At 41.0% G+C, this 23,510-nt stretch overlaps 1 protein-coding gene across 1 annotated transcript in view; it reads left to right on the top strand.

Moving 5' to 3' along the window:
• LOC113407947 (exocyst complex component 2) overlaps positions 1 to 23,510 on the top strand; it is a 208,636-nt gene that overhangs the window by 88,399 nt on the left and 96,727 nt on the right. The window contains exons 12-13 of the mRNA XM_026658988.1: positions 13,877 to 14,002; positions 22,110 to 22,234. Of these exons, the coding sequence (XP_026514773.1) occupies positions 13,877 to 14,002; positions 22,110 to 22,234 (251 nt within the window). The remainder of the gene's footprint in view (positions 1 to 13,876; positions 14,003 to 22,109; positions 22,235 to 23,510) is intronic.

Below are 23,510 nucleotides of genomic sequence, written 5' to 3' on the forward strand. Positions count from 1 at the left end.
AAGAAGTGAGGTTCTTACCCACGAAAGCTTATGCTCCCAATACTTCTGTTAGTCTCAAAGGTGCCACAGGACCCTCCGTTGCTTTTTACAGATTCAGACTAACACGGCTACCCCTCTGATACTTGTAGCTAATATCTTCGTTTATCAAAATATCTTCACATAAGATGTTCAGTATTGAAGCAAAGATATAATCATTTTTCAAACCCTTAAAATAAAGTCTTATGGAAATGCTAAGACAATTATAGCATGAACTGCTTGCTGCAATATAGGGGGCGTGGTTGGTATGTAGATTCTGTCTACATTGTGTGTGGTTTTTTTTTAACAAAGTAAACACATGTATCTATCTTAAAACAGAATAATGTATCACTTTTAGCCAATTTTTAATGCTGAAATTGTATCGTTTTGGCAGCACTTTTAGTATGGTGCTCAACTGTGAGTGCTGTCTTAAGGATATATGTTTTCTTTTGATGCCAGAATAACAGCAGCTGTACATAGTGTGAAGGAAGGAGGCAGATGCTTGGACCACTTTGCTCTTTCTTCTGTACCATACTAGAATTCTATTCACCTTGCGATGAATGATCTATCTTTGTTAGAGCAGACAGGCCAGCAAGGCTTGTGTCAAAAGGGCCTTTTCAATTTGTTATCCTAGCAGCTGGTTCTCTTCTATTGCCTTCTCTTACTGTACATCTGGAAGAAGACTTCTTGCAGCTGGGAGCCATTTCATGTCTAAACCACATCCCCTGTCCGTCGCAGAAATATTCTTTTCACAGTGAATGTCCAGCAAAACTCTTAATGAGCTATTAATTAAGAAATTAAAATATTAATCATTACAAAGCTTGACATTGGGCTGTTTTTGTTTTATTTGTTTTTGTTTTGTTTTTATTATTATCTGTTAGTCTGCTGTTCACACTTGCGGGGCATCTTGCGGGGGAGGGGAGTGTTCCTTTATATGTCAGTTTAAATTGTTTAAACCTATGTCGCAGGCAGTAAAGGTCTGACAATAAAAAGAAACACAATTCGATCAAGGCGAACATTTACAAATCGGGGTGAAATGCTGGCCACATTGAAATCAATGGTAAAATTCCCATTGGCTTCAGTTGCTAAATTTCCCAAAGTGCCAAAATTAGTCTCCTAAATCCTTGTTTAGGTGACTAAATAAAAGTGGGCTGACTGTCAAGGATGCCGAAAACTTCAGCTCCACTAAAATAGAACAGTAAAAACAAAGTCACTTTTATGTAGGTGCCTAACTCTAGGTACTGAGTTTTGAAAATGAAAAGTATTTGTGAAGTTCTTATTTGTTATGCCAAATCTGTTTTCTTTCTGTATACAAATTGCTATTTTAAATATAAAACCTTTTTGCACCATTTGTTTTTAAACATATTCCAGAAATATCAGTGGTTGTGATGTAGGAGAACCCCAATCTACTAACTGCCAGGTTTTCCTGTTTTGTTTGAATGGAATGTTTTGTATTTTTACTTACTGACCATGTGAAATCTGTCATAGTTCTAAATATATATGACAGAATATTGAGAGCAAACAAAACAGAGTAACTTATCTCTTGAAACAGGTTAATTTTAAGGGAATTCATAGTACTCCTTTAAATTCTTGCCTCAGAAAATTGAAATTCTTCTATGCGGTGTGCTTGAAAGGAATCCTATCCTGGTTGTGTCAGTGCAGGCTCCAGGCACTGCATGTTTGGTCAACAAGCAACAGTGGGTGGTCGGGCTGTAGCACAGGACAAGGGCCCGCTGTGCACAGGAAAAAATGTTCAAAGGTGTTTAAGGGTGGTAAGGAAGTCTGCCGCCCTTCAGAGAGTCCGGAGGCTATAGATCAGTATACCCTCACACTGTTGTGGCCTGTGAGAAAGCTCGCTATAAGAGACGTAAAGGATGAGAAAATACAGTAACTATATTCACCTAGTTACACATGTGCAGAGCCCTCTTAAATTTTACACATATGCATACCATATATACAGTAGTCTGTTGTTTAAGTATAGTCTGGCATGTTGGCTTATAAAGGAAAATTGTAATTCTTCAGATTGAAAAATTACTAAAACTGAGCTGTAACATGTCTCATTAGAAGTTGCTTTTTCAATCCAAGGAGAAATAATATTCCTCAGTAGAGCCAAACTTCAATCAATACTTCTGAAATCCTTTTAAAGAATTTTAATTGAATTTTACTTGAATGACATGCCAGGTACAGTTTGATGCAGAAATGAGGCCCCATTTAAAGGTGGCTCAGAGACAAAATCTCATTGTCTCTAGAGAAAAAGAACAAATAAAGTCAAGGTACAGAGAATTTTACGGAACAGACGTTTGCTGCAGAATAGTTTCACAAATAAGTTTTAAAATACGGAAATTAAGTCATTGTTTACAGGGTTTAAATTGTTGACCAGTTTGTAGACTACAGCAAAACTACTTTTTAAGTATATTGCCTGTAGAGCTTCAGTGAATTTACACATAGTAACATGCTGGATATATAGTATATATGCATAATCCATAGTGCACACTGTATGCAAATGTGTTTATATAGCATACATATATGTTTATGTTAATATATATAGAGAAAATTCTAGTCCCAGTTATAGGAGCATGCACAGAAGAATATATTCAGAATTACTTACTATACAGTAAGTGTATGCTTAAGTGTAGTAGCTGTCCTCACAAGACATACAGTTGCTTTATATGCAAGGCCTGATTTTGAGAGGTGCTGAGCGCAGAGCGTGTGTGTAAATCTCAAATGTAATCATTCTAATATTATTTTATGCCACTTTATCACTGTAAATATATATGGTGTAAAATACATATTGTAGTATATTTTATATTTAAATAGTATAGTAAAATATTAAAAAGTGACTTTAAAATCCTGGAGTAATGAATATAAAAATCTTCAGTTACAAATTCTGCTTTATTTGATCTTTTCATGGTTTTACAGTTGTAGATATAAAAAGGCTTTAATTACATTTGCAGTCTGTTAGTGTGGTTGGGTAGATGGGGAGAATGTACTACATTTTAATTTAAATCTTTATTTTTCTGGGTTCCTTTAGTTAAATATACACTTTGGCACTGTAGTCACTAACAAATCTGCTCTACACAGATACTGTGTTTTGGAACAAAATATTTTTGTGCCATCAAAGGTATGATTGTATGTCAGGAGTGTGTATTTATGCTGCATATACACTATCTTAAAACCTGTTCCTGCAATGTGAAGCCCTTAATTTCTTGAAACTCAAACATAAAATACTAAGAATCTCAGGTTAAAAATTGTAGAATGTGTATGAAAAAAGTAAACTTGTAATCACAGTCATTTCTTTTGGGGTTTTAAATATTTACTGAACATTAATATCTCCATTCCATAGTTTGCTCTTAAAATAATCCATTGTGTTATATTCCATGGCTAACCTAGTACTTGTGCTCCTAGAGAGAAGGAGTTGAATATGGGAGAAAACTTGTTTGTAAGTTAACTTCCACTTTTCAAGATTTATGTTTAGTATGCAGTCTTCAAGCGCTATCTTCTGGTCAGTTCAGAGCAAGATCGGCTTTGCTAATGTACTCCAGATGTTTATTAGTCCTGAAGGTATATGTGCTGCTGTTGTTCCCTGCTGCTCTGTTATACTTGCTTATAATGTCAGACAACCAATTAAGAAATTAGTTCATGTTAAACTTTCTTTTCCTGGTACCACCACAACCTGATGATGTGGTTTCTAGTGGAACAAGAGAGTATTCTTTACACTGTCTTCTGTTGGTGAATAAATAAATCATTTGGGTTTTTGTAGTGTATCAGTGACAATAGAATTTTACAACTTTCAGCCACATCTGTGTAATATTGGGCACGTTATTTTAAGTGAACTTGCCTAAAGATCATTTTGTAAATGGTCTATTTTTCTTAAATAATTATGCCAGTTGAATAGACACTGTCTCACATTTACAAGGTATGTGGATGGTGAGGGCAGGAAATCTATTTCAATATGTTAAAGCATGATATTTTCACTTTCTCCTATATGTGAAAAAGTGGTTTATGTGTTAGAGAAAACAGTGCTAATTTTAAAAATATATTAAAAAGCACATTTAACTGGAAATATTTATGCCAACTAAATAACTTTGAATTGTCTTACCATGCGTCTGACGAAGTGGGTATTCACCCACAAAAGCTTATGCTCCAATACATCTGTTAGTCTAGAAGGTGCCACAGGACTCTTTGTTGCTTTTTACAGATCCAGACTAACACGGCCACCCCTGTGATACTTCTTCTTCTTGACATTTCAGAAAATTTGCATTTTATTTGTTTGAATCCTAGAAGTAGAGTCAACGGAAAAGCTTATATTAATACCAAATAATTATGTTAAGCTTTTAGAATTTCACAACGTCTTCTGTGCTATAGCCTTCCTTCTTTGGCCTTGGGGGAAAATGTATTACATAATTTGTACTTACCCCTTTATATTGTTTGGGTTTTCATTCTGCGTGAGAGAGTAAATTCACCCCATTCAGATTATTTAATTCCACAAATGTTGCTAAATGTTATTACAGATGTTAAGTTATTCTAAAATTAGAACATTTGGGTATGCCTTTTAAAAAAATAATAGGCGTATAAGTTGTGAATTCGAAAAATTGCATATCCAGGCACAGATCTTTTGCCTATGCAATTGCATATTTTACATGCACGATTAACTGTTTGCATTTACATTGTACGTGCCTATTTTAAAAATGTTTGCCCTTGTACATTTTCCTTGCCAATTATTCCGTATATTGTGGTGAATTATTTTAAACAAACTCTCATATTCAAATGTACCATGGAACTATAGATTTTACGACTATATGTAATATACCTGTATCACCGCTACAATGTCTATATTGCTGAAAGTGGAAAAATTATGGTAAAGAATCCACAAAGTTGAATTAATCTAAGTGAAATACAAATTAAATGCAAAACAGTATAATAAAGCAATGTGGAGGTACGATAGGTAAGATCACAAAGTCAGGGAATGTAAAAAGTTTAATGTTCCATTACCAATGTAAATCTTCTGTGTAGCAAATGCTATTCATTTTTAGGTATACATTTTATCACTAAACAGCAATATATTACCTTTTGTGTTTAGCATGGGATCCTGCAGTGAGCTTTGCACCCATGCACAGCCTCATTGAAGAAACCGAGGAGTTCTCTCCTTTCAGAGCTCATTGCAGGATTAGATCCCTAATCGCTAAATAAATAAATACCAGGAATCTGTGTTGCCAACTCTACTGATTTTTATCATGAGTCATACTTGATTTTGTGTCTTTCTGAAAACTGCAGCTTCTGGAGTCAAGTGATTATATGAGAATCTCAGGACAGGACACTGGACTTGTTGGATCCCTCACTTGAGCAGATATGGCAATTCACATGTGCCTATGTAATTCTTGAGAATCTGAAAGTGAAAAGGGTTTTGAAATTGCATATGAAGCTGATTCTTATTTTCATTATCCAAGCTGAGAGAAACGGGCAAAAAGTTACCAAAGAGCAATAAAAGTAAAAAATAGATGAGATTTTTTTCCAGTCTTTATAATATATTAAGATGATGCTAGTAACATTGGGTACGGCTACACTGCAGTTAGGAAGTGTGATTCCCAGTGTGGGTAGACAAACTAGCGTTAACTCTGCTTGACCAAGCATGCTAAAAATAGCAGTGTGGATGTTGCAGTTTGGATGGCAGCTAATGCTAGCTGTCTGAATCCAAGCATGCCCACCCCCTTCAATCTGAGCTTGGGTGGTTAGCCTCAGCCACCCCCGATGCTATAATGTCCACACTGCTATTCAAATCTTGAGCTTGAACAGCGCTAGCACTGGTCTCTACTTGCGCTGGGAATCACACCTTTCAGCTGCAGTGTAGACATACCTATACTGTTCTTCTTTAAGTGCTGGTCCATATATATTCCATTGTTAGTGCCCTGTGCACTTCAGTTTGGATTTTTTTGGCCAGCAGTGTCCTTTGGGGGCTGCACTTGCGCCATGACAGTCCTCCTGCCAAGGGCATAAAGGGGAGGACGACCTCAACTGCCTCATAGTTCCTTTTCACCACCCATAGCTTCAACTTGGAATTTTGCTGCATCTGAGCTCTCACCCACTGTGTGGCCCTCTCTTTGTTTGTAAATAGCTATAGATAGTGGTATTAGTTCATTAGTTGAGTGATTCATTTCCTTTTTGTTAAGGAATTTGTTTTATTCCTGTTAGACTTACCCTGTACTGGTTCCTTCCTATATGGTGGGTCAGAAGTCTCCTTGCTTTAAGAATTGCTTTTCATGAGAGGCCCTCAATGGTGGGCATTCTAGGTGCTTATTGTACTTGGGAGAAGGGCAGTTGTTGACAGGTGCTCTGTTCATAAGTTGTTCTGAAAGAGAACACAAAAAGCTAGGGAGGCACATGGGAAGATGTTCTTCATGGAGAAATCAGAGTTCTCTCCTGGAGTCTAGATGCCATACCTCTGATAGGGAGTCTAGGTCTTATTACCAATATCCTAGCTCTAAAACTGACAGCAATGCTTCCCCTTACTATCCTCCACCATGGCCTTCTGTTCCTTATACATACCAGCAGCTTGCCCTTACTGTGCTCCAGTGAGGCTTTCAGTTTGCAAGGAGATCAGCTTCCGTGACCCATATCTCCACTACCACCACCACATAGAGTAGCATTATGAACTACTAGGGAACCAGCTCCTACTGCCAAACATCTTACTGACAGTTTTGACAAAGAGTTGCAAGTTGATGATCCCAGCACCCATTTCTTTGTCATTTCCTGATGAAGCTGTAGTTGCATCAACTTTGCAGCTAGATGATTGCAAATCATTTCAGGAGTTACTTAGAAGAATAACTAACATGCTGGAGCTCTCAGGGGAAGTTAGCAAGCTCCTGGACACCACTCATACCACCATGCTGGGTCATTTAACAATGCCAATTAATGAAGGCTTACTGGATGCTAAATTACTCCGGCAGACATCTGCCTGTCTGGCACCAACATGCAAAAGTGCAGTGCAATACAGTGAGTAAACTTCTGCAGATCTCATACAATTTTATATGAATCCTGCTTCAGGATCCTGTGTGGTATCAGTGATCCATGAAAGAATGAAGCCTCAAAGTCCTAAATCTACCCCGATTTAGAGCCTAAGAAATCAGACATATTTGGATACAAGAATTACTCATCTGCCAGGTCACACATGAGAATAGCCAATTACCAAGCCATGCTGGAGAAATAAGACTAATTAAATTATAACAACACCTCTAAATTTTCTGATAAAGTCTCACAGGCAGCATGGAAAGAAAGTAAGTGTTTGATTTCAGAGAAGCAACTTGTAGGACATACATCACAAGTTGCCTGTTTGGAAGTATCTGATACCATCTCCAGGTCCATGACAAATTTTGTTGCCATGAGAACGTCTTACTGGCTACATGCATCCAGCATATCCGAGGACGTACAAGGTACCATAGAGGGCCTGCATTTTGAGGGATGTGACCTGCCTTTTGAGAAATGTGACGTATTTACTTAGAAAACGGATGAGGCCTTACTTTCCTAAAAGGACTTGTGAGCAATCCTGAGATTTTTAGGGGTGTGTACACCTGCTTTGACAAGAAAATTAGCTAGGCCTTAGTCTTACCCCAGGAAGTCTTATTGGCCTAAACCCAGACATTCTGTACCTCCAAGAAAGCATCAGAGGTTCCAGACGAAGAAAACATTAACTTCCCATGCATAATCTTCACACCTTACGGCATCCTCAAGGCAGCAAATTTTACTCCTGAGTTGGGAGCTGTGAATGACTTCTAATAGATCATCTTATTATTTCAGCCCCATTTGGAGGCCATCTCTTTCATTTTCATGGGGTTTAGAGTACCGTAACGACAGACTATTGGGCTACGGAGGTAGTAGAGGTGGGATATTCCATTCAGTTCCACATTTTCCTCATCCCGTGTCAGAGATCCCTTGTGATTTCTATCTCTTGGACCAGTAGAAGAAGTTTCACCAGAATTCTCAGGGAAGAGGTTACATTCCCACTATTTTCTGATACAAAAGAAAAATGGGAAATGGCGCCCAGTTCTGTATTTGAAGACATCAGAGCAACTTCATCAGCAAATTCAGGATAAGGATGGTAATTCTAGCTTCTGTGATTCCCTCCCTAAATCCACACGACTGGTATGCAGCTCTCAACCTTCAGGATGCTTATTTCTATATAGCCATCCATCCTGCCCACAGAAGAGATCTAAAATGTCAAGTAGGCAACTGCAATTACCAATTCAGGGTTCTGCCATTTGGACTATCAATGGCTATCAATTCACCAAATGTCTAGCTATAGTGGCATATTACCTGAGAAAGCAGGGAGCCATAGTTTAGCCATTTGTGGATGTCTGGCTTACTCAAGGGAAATCTCATCAAGCTGCTGATTCCATTAAGCAGATTCTCTGTCTCTTTGCCTCTCTAGGACTTAGAGCCAATAAGGAGAAATTACTCTTAGTTCCCACTCAAAGGGCATGTCTACATTAATGGTTGGGATCGACGGACAGCGATCGATCCAGCGGGGGTTGATTTATCTTGTCTAGTATAGACGCGATAAATCTACCGCTGATCGCTCTAGCATCGACTCCTGTACTCCACCTCAACGAGAAGCGCAAGGGGAATCGATGCGAGGGCGTTTCCCATTGACACACCGCAGTGAAGACGCCGTGGTAAGTAGATCTAAGTACGTCAACTTCAGCTACATTATTCACATAGCTGAAGTTGCATAACTTAGATCGATCTCCCCCCATAGTGTAGACAATCCCAAAGAATACAGTTTGTAGGGAGGGGGTAATCTCTGACTCAGCCACAACAAAAGCTTGCTTACCTCAAAGAAGATTCTGCAGCATAGTACAGAGTCAACTGCAGGTACATCCTTCAACATTGCTTCAGACTTCCAGGGCACGTGATCTCCTGCACTTGCGTAACTCAGCATGCCAGACTTTGTTACACGGAAGAATAGTTGAAGTCAGTATATCTGCTCATCACATATCACCTAGAAAAGAAGTTGCAGGTCACGCTAGAAGTCCTATTGTCCTTAAACTGATAGAAGGATTCTGAAAAGCTTTGTAAGGGAGTATGCTGCTCTGCACTTTTACCATCCAAGACTCTAGAAACAGATGTCTCCAATATAGGATGGGGAGCTAGACAACTTACAAACTGAAGTCCTCTCATCTCATCAGGAAGCTCATCTTCATATAAATGTTCTGAAACCTAGAGCAGTTAATCAGGCTTGAACAGCATTCCTTCCAGTTCTCAGAGGATTATTTATTTAGGTCTTCATATGCCCCCATGAGGCAAACCAGATTTAAGGGCAGTCTGAGTAACCATGAGGATTTTAGAGCCCTCAGAAGATTTGAGCTTTAAACAGAAAGTTGGTCTTAACCTTAACTATAGTAGACCTGGCAGTCTGCTATAATTTGGTAGCACCCACCTCTGTTAAATTAATCACAGTGGAATATGTATGGACAAGCACTTAAAGAAGAAGAAATGGTTCCTTATCCTACAGTGACTGTGGTTCCTCGAGATGTGTTGTCCAGATATATTCCATGGCCTGCCCATCTATCCCACTGCTACAGAGTCATAACACTTGGGTTCTGTAATGGTAAAGGAATTGAAGGGAGGATTGAGATTGCCCCATCCTTTATTCCCTAGGCCTGGTCCCCAACAGACACTGCTAGCCAAAAGAATCTGAACTAGATTGCACCGGGTGCATGCGCAGCAACAGTGGAATATATGTGGACAGCACATCTTGAAGAACCAGTTACTGTAAGGTAAGTATTTGTTCTTCTTCGAGTAATGCCCCTATGAGTTCTCCATTCTAGGTGCGCTTGCGCCCCCTACACCTTTGATCAGAGATTTCTCATAGCAATGTCCATTCATCCTGCACATGTGTGCTAGTCAGCCTCCTGCCCCATGCCATTATTATATAGCAGCGAACAGGTGAACTGCCCTCAGTTCCTTCTCACTTTCCTCAGCCTGAGACAGAGCTCTGGCAGTTGTCCCTGTTGAGATTGCCTCAACTGCATCCCAGTTTCTATTGTACTACTAAGTTTATAGTAGTTCTTAGTGTAATTAGCAGTAACATTAGCTTTCTAGTTTTAAAAAAAGTATTAAACATTTTAAAATATAATATATATGTATATATATTATATACATAGATATTAGTAGATAAGGTTGTTCTTATTCACTGAGAGGTTATGCCTGGTTCTCCCAATTTCAAACATTGTCTATTGTGCCTGGAGGCAGTCCCGGTAAACAACCAACACTCCCAGTGCATCCGTTGCCTCGGGGAATCATACATTGCCCAGAAGTGTAACTTCTGTCTCATATTGAAATCTAGAGCCAGAAAAAAACAGGGAGATCAAACTTTGTCTCTTCATGATGGAGAGCTCACTATGCCCAGCTTCTGACCCAGCCAAGGGACCCCTCTTGTACACCAGTCTCTGAGCAAGTCTCCTGCCTCCACTGTCTCTGAGCCACATTCCTCGAGGACATCTAAGAGGAAGACGCAAAACTCCTCTCATAAGTCTTCCAAAGCCCATGTCCTGAGTTTACCAGGTATAGAATCTACCTCAAAAAAACCAAGGTTGTCAGTGTCTTCAGTTACTTCAGCGCCATCTGCTCTCCAGTTTGGTCCTCATGAAGCTGCTGCTTTCTCAGGTACTAAGGGCACCGTTAGATTGAAAGAGGGCAAAGCTTTTGGTCAGGCGAGATCATCAGTACCATCAGTGGACTGAAGTATCAAGAGGCGCTCTTCCATTGCTTCATCGGTACTGAAGAAACCTACTTGGGCTCCTACCATGTTTCCCTCAGAGTGGCTGAGATTCACAGTATCATCTGCTCCCTCGGCCACTATTATCTTTGTGCACACCATGGACTCAGTAATGACCGCATACTCGGTACCACAGGAGTTTCGTTTTCCCTGAGACCTGGCTGTACCCAAGATGCCCGATTCTCCATTGCTTGACTCCAACATATTTTCGGTACTGAGGTTATCAAGATTGCCAGAAATTCACCTGGTACTTATGGTTTCACCCTAAATTTCTCAGGCTGCTCCACCATTCTATAGTGAGTTTGAGGAGGAGGACTCTGATGAAGGCCTTGCCTGAGTTTCCCAAATATTGGTCTAAGGCTCTCCTCACCCCTACAGAGGTCCCCTTTCCAGAAGTGTCTGATAAGCCTATAACCACTTGTGACACAAGGGCGCAACCACCAACTCACTGGTCTGAGCACCAATGGGTGCCCCCTCCTATGCCTTATGGACCACCACCTTGTCTTACTGGGACCCTTGGGCGGCCTATTGCCATCAATTTTCCAGGGTTTTGAGCACCACCATCATAGATAGCTAGGCAGCCTTCATCATCTGCCCTTTCCAGGAGGCATGATCCTCAAGAAGAAATCTTTGAGGAGCAGGAAGCTAGAGCTGATGAAGAGGTCTCTCCTTCAGCCGTCATCTCCTCTTCATCTCTGGATGAAGCAGTTACGCCTCCTCCATCTTTGCAAATGGTTTTAAGCAGTTTCAGAATCTGATCAGGAAAATTGCCGACTCCCTGCAGATCTCGCCCATTCAGTCTCTATAGCGGTAGTTATGAGATGGACTTCCTGTCTCCATCTCTCTGGATTTCCACAGGAGATCCAGAATACGGTGGAAGACCTCCCTTTTGATTGGTCTAAATTGTTTGCAGACAGCTTGGATGAATCTCTGCGCACATTAAAGGACTCCAGATCTACTTTGCATTCTCTTGGGATCTATACATCTGCCTGCAAAAGAAGGTTTAGCAACTCCCATATGGCTCAAAGATCCTGGGATGGGTGGGATGGGTCCCCAGTACCTAGGGGATGCTTTTCACCTTCACTGGTCATCGAATCTACTGTACACATTTGCACTGACTCCTCTAATAGCCAAAGTTCTACTCAAAATAAAAAAGGACAAAGCTAGAGTCATCCTATAGTTCCAACCTGGCCCAGACAAACATGGCTTCCTTACCTGAATCAGCTGGCTGTTTGCTCACCAGTCACTCTCCAGGCCTTTCCTCATCTCCTCTCTCAGGAAAGCGGGAAGATCCTTCACCCCAGTCTTGGAGTGCTTTGTCTCAAAGTGTGATTGGGCGATGGTTTGTGGGGTTAGAAATGACCTGCTCAGAAGAGTTAAAGAGAGTATTATTACACAGAAGAAGACTGTCTACTCACTACATATACTCTCAAAAAATGGACCAGATTTGTCTGTTGGTGTGACCTCAAACATAGTTCACTCATGACCTCATCACTGCCAGATGTACTGGACTATATCCTAACACTAAAAAGTTTGGGGTTATCAATCAGCTCTGTTGGAGTCCACCTGGCAGTCGTCATGACTTTCCATTCTCCAACAGAGAGTTCTTTCACTGTTGCCCACCCAATCACAGTGAGGTTCCTCAGGGTGATCGTAAATCTTTTCCCCCCAGTCAAGCATCCTATTTCGCTTTAGGGCCTGAGTCTAGTCTTAAATGCTTTACATGACCACTGTTTGAACTGATGGTTATCTGCTCACTTCTCCATTTATCAATGAAAATGACATTCCTGATAGCCATCATGTCAGCGTGATGGGTTGGGGAAATAAGGGCCCGTATGTCATGCCTCCCCTTCACAGTATTTTTAAGGACAAAGTCATGTGATCACACCCCAAATTTTTACCTAAAGTCTCCTCCGAGTTCCATATTAACCAACCCGTTCACCTGGCAGTGTTCCACCCTAAACCTCACCTAGATAAACAAGAGGCACTGTTGCACGTCCTTGACATCAGAAGAGCCCAGGCCTTCTATCTGGACTAAACCTTCAGAAAGACCCCCAAATTGTTTGTCTTGCTTGCAGATAGATCAAAAGGGTCTGCAATTTCTAATCAAAGATTTTCCATGTAGATAACTGATTGCATTAATCCTTGCAATGAATCTCATAATATTCAAGCACCTTTGGACATATGAACTCTCTCTACATGGTCCATTTCCATCTGTATGGCATGTCTCAAAACATGCCCATTATTACGGAAATATGTCAATCCGCTACAATATATACGTTTGCTGAACACTACGAGATAACTCACAACTCTGCTTCCGATACTGTGTTTGGCTCAGTTGTACTGTTTTGTATTGGACTCAACTACAAATCCCCCCTCCTCCTTAAAGGGGAACTGCTTGGTAGTCACCGAGAGTGAAGCACTCATAGGGACACTACTTGAAGAAGAAGAAGAAATGGTTGCTCACCCTGTGCAGTAACTGTAGTTCTTAGAGATATGTGTCCATATGGGTGCTCCACTATCCGCCCTATTTCCCCTCCGCTTTGGAGTTCTCTGCTATAGGGCTTCATGGTAGACAAGGAACTGAGGGCGGTTCACCCACACAGTGCTATATAACAATGGCACAGGGCTGACTAGCACACATGCGCAGGCTGAATGAACACTGCTATGAGAAATCTCCGATCGGATGCGCAAGGAGCGCAAGCACACCTAGAGTGAACACCCATAGGGACACACATCTCGAAGAACTGTACTTACTGCACAGGATGAACAATCATTTCTTTCTTAGGTTGAAGACATATTTTTATTACATAATTTTGAACCTGACACAGTCCCTCTGCAAATGAAATTGGAGTTCCATAAGAAAATAAATATATTAATAACTGTGTCACTGTCTTTCAGAAAGCAACAGAGGGTCCTGTGGCACCTTTAAGACTAACAGAAGTATTGGGAGCATAAGCTTTCGTGGGTTCTTACCCACGAAAGCTTATGCTCCCAATACTTCTGTTAGTCTTAAAGGTGCCACAGGACCCTCTGTTGCTTTCTACAGATTCAGACTAACACGGCTACCCCTCTGATACTGTCTTTCAGGCAATTCGTTGCTACATAGCCCCATGCTAGACCTGGACAGTGATGTGCGTCCGTCTCCACTTGGTCATCTCAGTCAGACTGCTTCGCTGAAAAGGGGCAGCAGCTTTCAGTCGGGTCGTGATGACAGTAAGCATCAGTTTCATTTATAAAATAAAAATCTACTTCTGACAAATCCCTAGGCCTGTGTATTTTTACTGTGTATTCCCCAAATATTCAAATTTGATAGAGGGTAATCATATTCATTGTTTTAGTGTGTTGACAGAAAATGAGCCACCAGTCCATAACAGAATAATATATGTCTATGAAAGTTATTTTCATATTCTGTCTCTACTACTCTATAAAGACATAGAAGTTTCTTAAAGGTAAATTGCAAAGTGAAAAGGGTGTGTGCTTATTACATGATGGGATCAGTCAAGGAGGAGCCCACAAAACTGGACAGTTATCCTCACCATATAGATAAAATCCTAAATAAAAATCCCCCTCCTACTGAAGCAAAAAACATCAAACCAAAGCAGTCCTCCCCTTGCTGAGATAAAAACTAGGTCCAAATCCAAGTCTCCTTTTCCAAGTTACAGTCAAGGCAACAAAGTCTCTTTCCATGTTGAGTTTCCCTGCACATTAGGAACTACTTTCTTATTTTTATCATATCAGTCTGTTGGTCTCTGTAATAAGAATCCCAGCTGCATTTAAATGTTCCTCTGTTACTTAACGCCTCCAGGCCTGGTTCTGTGATCCTATAAACCCAACAGGGAAAATAAGATTGCATGCCTTGATTTTACCTGGCTGTCCATAGCCTAGCTCCCTGTTATCTTCCAGGAACTGGATGAGCACATGAAAACCAATTTTTTTTAAGTTCCCATGATGTAGGAGTCTAAAGGCATGTCTACACTTACTTCCGGAGCAATCGATCCAGCAGGGGTCGATTTATCGTGTCTAGTGAAGACACGATAAATCGACCGCTGAATGCTCTCCCATCGACTCTGGTACTCCACCGGAGCAAGAAGCATAGGCAGAGTCGATGGGGGAGCGGCAGCAGTCGTCCTACTGCAGTGAAGACACCATGGTAAGTAGCTCTAAGTACGTCACTTCAGCTACGAAAATAGCGTACCTGAAGTTGCGTAACTTAGACTGACTCCCCCCCCCCCCCCCCCAGTGTAGACCAGACCTAAGTCCCATTGAGCCCCGAGTAGTGAGATCACTGGTGGCTGAAACTTGAATTTGTATCTTTGTATCCAGGTCTTCCTTACAGGGAAGAGTACTTTTAGTCAGCCAGTTTAAAACTTTGTAGTAGGGTTGGGGGGTTGTTTTAGTTTTTGTGTAAGGGCAAATTCTGACGAACAGTTGGTATAAAAATTCAACATCCACACCTTTTCCTTAGAAGCTGAGGAAGCTACAGCTAAGGTTTCGTTCTATTATGGTGTTAGTATCCCGCTTAGCTATCCAACAAAAGCCGAGAAATAAAGTCTTGCTGTTTCTGAGTTTAAAAACAAGCCAAGTAGGAAACAAACTTTGAATCTATCTTTTATACATCATAAAGAGCCATAAAGGAAGAATCATTTTTTACTAGGGCTGTCGATTAATTGCAGTTAACTCACGTGATTAACTCAAAAAAAATAATCCGATTAAAAAAAATTAAACACAATCAATCACAGTTTTAATTGCACTGTTAAATAATAGAATACCAATTGAAATTTATTAAATATTTTGGATGGTATTCTACATTTTCATATATATTGTATTCTGTGTTTTAATTGAAATCAAAGTGTATATTATTTTTGCTTACAAATATTTGCACTGTAAAAATGATAAAAGAAATAGTATTTTTCAATTCACCTCAAACAAGTACTGTAGTGCAATCTCTTTGTTGTGAAAGTGCAACTTACAAATGTAGATTTATTTTTTGTTACATAACTGCACTCAAAAGCAAAACAATGTAAAACTTCAGAGCCTACAAGTCCACTCAGTCCTACTTCTTGTTCAGCCAGTCGCTAAGATAAACAAGTTCGTTAACATTTACAGGAGATAATGCTGCCCTCTTCTTATTTACAATGTCACCAGAAAGTGAGAACAGGCATTTGCATGGCACTTTTGTAGCTGGCATTGCAAGGTCTTTACGTGCCAGATATGCTAAACATTCGTATGCCCCTTCATGCTTTGGGCACCATTCCAGAGGACGTGCTTCCATGCTGATGACACTCATTAAAAAAATAAGCGTTAATTAAATATCAGCCAACCCATGGCTTGGACCTTACCATCCACCACCCTTGTAAGAGGGTTAAGGTGGGCTACGAGCCATTAGCGCCCCAGGACCACGCGCCCCAATGATATGAACTGCTTCATCAATGGAGGAATAGCGTATGGAACATAGAGCCAGGTCTATCTCATCATTAACAGAGCCACCTTGTGGATATGACAGGTGATGAATTAATTGGTATGTCCCTGGGGTCTTCTTGGGGGGAAACTCTCAAATGTGCTATAGGCAATTGATCAAATGGCCCAGCTATCCTGCCCTCCTTTAATTCTTGTGCAATCTTTTTTTTTAACAATATGTCCCATTCCAGCTACCGACTTTACATTTTTTGACATCAAATGAGTCCTATTTCCCACAAAAGGGATCCGAAATCCTGCTGAATACCCTTCCTACAAATATGCCCCATCTGCCCTGTTAGGGTAATCCCATAGGAGAATCCTTAACACATCCAGCTTAACTGGCGTTGGAGCCCGTGCCCATTGCACCACTTGTCCCCCTCCCCAGCTTGTGCTTTGTGTCCCACACCCTGTTCCATCCACACCAAACCTGCGGTTGGCGCTTGTGCCACCCCCATTCCTGTTTCCTCCCTGTGATCTTCCCTTCCCGTTCTAGCAAGAATGGGCTGAATGGGTCCCAAAACATGTCCTGCAAACATGTCTGTATCTACAGGTGCTTCGAAAACAACCACCATCATTAAATGCCCAGCAAATATTATTATGTGCCTCAGGCCCCTCCCGAGCTTGCTGCGGTATGAACAAATCACTGTCTGTGTGAACTCCTGGCCCCTTGGGTATCATCCACTTCAACCACTGTGTGTGCTGAGGTATGTCCCACCTTATCCCAGTTTGTGTTGCTGCCCTTAATTGAAACTGCTCATCATAATTAAACCAGGACATGCCCCACATTTTGTGCCCGCCTACTTATGTCCATATACTTAACCAAGGCAGGGCTCCTCTTTGGGTAGGCCTATACTATAACACCTGCACAGATGAAGAAGGCAGCCTCCCAATTTTCCCATGTTCTAGGCACCCTTGGCCTCTTGGGCAGCTCGCTGTTTTGCTTGCCTTGCCCATGTTTACTGTCTGTCAACACCTCCCTGTGCAATAGGGATAATATATCCACGTATTTGCCTCTCAGGATTTTGTCGTTAGTTGTACTGCGTAGGTGAACTATCGGGTCAGCCACCCCGGCAGAACCGTACTCAGGACTGCATGGAGGGAGTTCCACAGAGCCCTGCTCCCGCATAGTTGCCCCCCCCCCCCCCCCCCCCCCCCCGGAGTCTCTACTCTGTCCCATGAGGTTACATTCCCTGATGGCCGATGAGTCCCCATGTGCCCAGGGGCGGGCTTCGCTACCCTTGCTGGGAGCCTGTCCCTGTTCTGCTGCCCAAACTTGAGCCCATGCTGGGCCTGCCCTGTCACCCTGTGCAGACCCCTCACACCTAACTGCCTGAAGCTGCTGCAGTAAATGCAAATTAGCTTGCAGCAGCTGTGTAATACCATCAGTGCCCCCACTGAAGGTGTCACCTCTGGGTACATCTGCCCAGGCTTCTGGACCTCCAACTCCTGGACCCAGAGTATTTACTCAGGCTCACTCCTGTCCCCTTCAGGTGAACTCACTGACGGGCTGATTGAGCACAGTCCCTGCACCTCGCTGTGGCCCCTGCAACTGCCACCTCTTGCCAGGCTGGAAGGCCGGATACCACCTCTGCCACCCATCCCCCCAACCTCTGTCTGGTTCAGATCACACTCACCCCTGGGATCAACATTAATGCCATCCCTTGTGTTCAGTGGAGGAGAATATCCTGGTTCTGGGTGACCTCATGCCCTTTGGAAGCGCTGTAATGCTGTGGAGAAAACCTCAGAAACAATTTCACTGACCATTTGCTGCACAGCTCCGTTGACTACCTCATTAGACCACACAGCCTGCCCACCTGCATGCGTGGATGCTTCCCCTCCGTCATTTCCCTCCCTCAGTCCATGAGGCTGCCCTGGGTTATTAAATATACCACCCTGAGCATTAACAGCCACTGTACTGGTGAGCACCCCCTGTCCCTGCTGCAATACTGTCTCCCTTGGGTCCCCCTCCAGCCCTTGGGCTCCATTGGGACTGCCCTGTGCTGCAGCTGCTGCCTCTGCTTGTCCCTTTTCTGGCAAAGGTACAGACACCTGAGCAGCAACCTGCTCACAGCCAGAAAGAATTGCAGCCTGATAGCCCATACATTTACTTGCAGCACGGCTGGTACATGAAACAGTTAAATTCCCTTGTCTCCCTCTTCCCCTCCCCCATCCCCTCCCAGACACTGTTTCAGACACTGACTAGCTTTGCTTGCCAATTCACCCTCCCCAATTGCAACTTCTAGCCTGTCTATGGGTGGAAGTACCTGGGGCAAGGGGATGCTAGTTCCCTTTCTTTCCACCCTCCCCGCTGTCTAGTGACTGCAGCAGACACCTAGCAGCAGCTTCACTTGCTAAATCACACCCCTTGTGTCCTACTTGTAATTTGCCTCTGCTTGCCCTTCCCTGCCTCTGGGGCTGGGGGAGTAACAGCCCCCATTTTTCCTGAGCTCACCCTTCTCCATGCCCCTGGAGCCATGCTGCTTCACGATCCTGTTTGCTGGCTTACTCGCTGTGTGGAACAGACTTGCCCCACCCAGGTTTCATACCTTTATGCCCTTCAGAGCTCACATTCCTGGGCGGGGGGGGAAGGGAATGAGTCATTGCTTCAAAGCTGACCACCAAGCACCTTTATTACAGCAGTTTCTGACCTCCTTCCCCCCTCCCCCAGCCACCATAAAGCAGAACTGTCCTTCTCAGGTAAGCCCCAGACAAACTCTGCCGCACCTTAGTTGTGGTGCAGTCATTATAGCAGTCTTGGATGATGACCCAGCACATGTTGTTCATTTTAAGAACACCTTCGCTGCAGATTTCACAAAACGCAAAGAAGGTACCAATGTGAGATTTCTAAAGATAGCTAGAGCACTCGACCCAAGGTTTAAGAATCTGAAGTGCCTTCTAAAATCTGAGAGGGATGAGTTATGGAGCATGCTTTTAGAAGACTTAAAAGAGCAACACTCTGATGCAGAAACTACAGAACCCAAACCACCAAAAAAGAAAATCAACCTTCTGCTGGTGGCATCTGACTCAGATGATGAAAATGAACATGCGTCAGTCCGCACTGCTCTGGTTTGTTATTGAGCTGAACCCGTCATCAGCACGGCCGTGTGTCTTCTGGAATGCTGGTTGAAGCATGAAGGGACATGTGAATCTTTAGCGCATCTGGCACGTAAATATCTTGAGACACCGGCTCCAACAGTGCCATGAGAACACCTGTTCTCACTTTCAGGTGAATTGTAAACAAGAAGCGGTCAGCATTATCTCTTCTGCAGATATAAACAAATTTGTTTCTCTGAGGGATTGGCTGAACAAGAAGTAGGGCTGAGTGGACTTGTTTTTTTACAGTGCAAATACTTGTAATCAAAAATAAATATTAAGTGAGCACTATACACTTTGTATTCTGTGTTGTAATTGAAATCAGTACATTTGAAAATGTAGAAAACATCCAAAATATTTAAATAAATGCTGTGATTAATTGTGTCATTTATCTTTATTCTTTAAATGCAAGTTTATAACATTGTTTTATATTCTTTTTATGCTGAATATTCACAGGAAAAATATAAATTAAACAGAATCACCAAAATATCCATATGCTAAAATGGAGTAAGCACATGACTCTATTGCTGTCTCCATTGTCCTTCCTCCCTCCATCTCCATGATTAAAATTAGTTTTCAAACAATGTGGGATAAGACAATGCACTGTCTTTCTTTTTTTGCAAAATGTCTAGCACACTCTTGGTTACTATAAAAATAGTAATAAATTCTGCAAGATAAAAGTCAAGATCTATCGTTGCTTACATATTTTTCAAAGGACAGTCTGTATGGTGGACTTGTCCCATCAAGCCCCTTGTTAATCTCATATAAACGCAAGAGGAAAAGCCTAAACTTCTTTTTGACTTTGTTACCAATATGAACTAAAACATTTTCCAGCCATACTATGAAGCTGCCAAAAATTCTTCCATAAGAATTCTAGAATAATCTTACCCATTCCTTTTAGTTTTGTTTGCCTGTGCTACCTTATGTTCTTAGAGAAAAGGCTTTTGATTTATTTTATTTTTTTGCACTTTGAGATCCTGAAATGGAGGCACTAAGGACTATTATACTTTTCTTTGCTTATTTGCCCTTGGTTACATGTAATTTATCTACATTTACATCATAGAAAGTTTATGATATTAAAGAGCATATTTAGGCCAAAACTTGATGTCATTGCTCAGAGGATTCGTTTATCCATGTTATTCACTAGCATGATGCATCATTATGGCTGCAGTGAATTCTGGAACAAATTCAAAGAAAGTTGAATACAAAATAGTGAATTCAAATTACATTGACTCTGACTTGAACATAGATTTGCAAGGAATTTTGAAGTATGGCTTCAGTTACAGCTTTAACTCAATAATATCTAGGTCCTACAGCATGCATAAAGGACATCATGCACTGATCTTGGACAGATGCAGCCACAGTAATGACTACTTAAGGTTTTTTCTATTATAAGGTAGATTTTTGAGCCTTCTAACTTCCCACACCAGAAGTCCCCACCTGAGATGTTGCATCTTTCGTCCCTTGGCAGCGGAGCTAATCAGCCAGTTTTATATGGGCTCATGTTTGTCTAATTGGTGACTTTCTATGCTATATGATCAATATTTATGTACTAGATTAAAGACAAATACCATAAGCTATCCAGTAGTCTTCCATGTTCCCATGGAATCATGTAAACTAGTTTCACACTCTTTAACTGTGTAATTTGTGAAAGACCTAAGACTATACAAGAAAATCTCAGGTCCTCTTTGTAATCAGTTTGAAGATCTTTGACTTCTTCATGCCCACATAGTTTGCAGGAATCTAATTCTTGATGTAAAAAGCATGCAACATTTATTTATTGATGCAGAATAGTTTGCTAAGAAACATAGCTCTGATAATCAAATGAAGAAAGTCAAGATGGGGAAGACAAACATGACTGGAGATGGAAGTTTCCTATCTCACCTCCACTTTCCATGCTCATCCACCATCTCCTGTATTTCCTCTCTCCCATCTCTCACCTGACAAGAAAATGGGAGAAGATCCACCTCTTCCCCCATGTTCCCAAAGTTGTGACTCTATTGATGTCTAGTGATGGTTAAGGTGCCAAGATTGTATAGAGGTTTATGCAACTTCAGATAATTTTTCTCTTATTTTTTGGTCTCATGTCCCAAGTGAGAAGTGCTATACTTACTTTTATTATGATTTTTTGAACTTCTAATAGTACTGGTCATCCAAGAGTCTCAAATTGCTTTACAAATATTAATGAATTTAGCCTCCCACCTACAATGTCAGTATCCATCCCCATTTTACAGAGAAGGAAACTGAGACTTCGCTAATGAAATTGTGGAGAGGTTGATGAGTGAGATCACACTGGAAGTCTGTGGATGATCTGGAAATAAAACTCAGATCTCCCATTTCCCAGTCTTTTGTCTTAATCTCAAGACAATTGTACTGCCTACATTCCAACCTTCCCCCACTCTATATTTTAATGGCTAAGCCTCTGATCCTCCCTGTTCAGTTATCATTTAGCTTGGTTTAAAGACAGATTTATGCGAGTGGATTGTTAGGATGTACAATATAATTCAGTGGGGCCATACGAGCACCTCTACATAGAAGACATATTATACTTATAGTACCAACCCCCTCAAAAGAATATATGGAAATAAATCTTGCACGTACACAAGCTGTATGCCATATGGACCAAGTCGTAAAATGTTGCCATTCACACCTGAGAGATTATAGATATGCATGATAGATCCATTATTTTTAGATCACACTCTAGCAGCATGTTTAAAATAGCTTTTATTATCAATTCAAAGTTATTTATTCTTTCTCTTTTCCTCTTTAGCTTGGCGTTGTAAAGCTCCTCAACAAGTTGCATTTGTTGAAAAGTTGACAAAACTTGTTGTAATTCAGCTCCCCAACTTCTGGAAGCTCTGGATTTCTTATGTGAATGGAAGCCTTTTCAGTGAGGTATTGGTTCATGCATATACATAACCTAAATGTCTTCAGCTAGACAAAGCTCATAGGAATGATTTTGTATTTGAATTTGAGTTTGAAACTGCAGAAGTATAGTACCTCAGTGGAGAAGATGCCTGACTAAGATGTTTTTGCAGCTTTTGGATTACAGAGATTTGTAGAACGACATAAGCAATTGTACATCTACTGATTGGTGCTTGATTTGGCATGAAGCAATGGATCCACTTTGTATGTTATGAATGTTAATCAGTAAATTTCGTAGAAACATATATGTAAGGATTCTATTTTAAAAAAAACCCGAAGTCTTCACAATAGGAACTATTTTGTACTGTAGTATAATTCTCTGAGTGACCATTGAAATGTACATAGTTTCAGTCCTGCTTGTCAAGATCATCAGCCAACTGTTCCATGTTGGATTTTACATTTATCAACATCTAAGAAAGGAGACAAGATGTTTGGTAATCTTAAGAAATGATAAACTAGATGAATCTTAAAGATATGAGAGACAAAGCTAGAGGGATAGTGTTTGACTCTGGAATGGGCATACATATTTTGTGACTTTGAAGAATTTGGATGTGAGGATAGATTTAACCCCAGAGTTTCAAGATGACAGAAGCCTAGACTTGTACGTACACACACACACACACTAGTGTGCCCAATCTACGTGCAAGATAACTGTAGTGGCATGTGTCACAATTGTATGTGCCCCTCATCCAGTCTTGTGTTAAGTAAATCTGGCCCATTAATTGTGTAGCAATACAGTATCATGCCCAGAGCAACAGAAAATATTTTTCAAGCTATATTATCAAAAGAAATGTAACTCAAACCAGTGATCATACAAAATGACAGTGTTAATAATTTTAGTAATTACTCAGATATGCATAGCATACAACATACTGTCATATAACCTTTATAACTAGAGAATATAATGATATATTTTGATTTGTATAATTGCTAGTCACCAGTTTACAAAACTACAGTGTATTTGACAGAAAAGGTTAGGCTGAAAATGGCCTGGCCATTTCTCTATTTTTCCAGTAGCAGGATACTAAAGGTGGGGCATCCCTAGAAGAGGAAGTATAATTATGCCATTATCCAATGATGATGAAAGGCATTATCTGGTAATAGAATAGGGAACCTTCAATTGCTAGGTCATCTTACCAATATGAAGGTTGATTTCAGTCTAATTCCTAGAAAAATGTCATGTGCCATATTTTTGGAGTTTAATGTACCCACCCTACAAACCTACATTAGATATCATTTGAAAGCT

The sequence above is a fragment of the Terrapene carolina genome, unplaced genomic scaffold (assembly GCF_002925995.2).
Source record: "Terrapene carolina triunguis isolate 2854851 unplaced genomic scaffold, T_m_triunguis-2.0 Scaffold57, whole genome shotgun sequence".
Lineage (NCBI taxonomy): Eukaryota > Metazoa > Chordata > Testudines > Emydidae > Terrapene > Terrapene triunguis.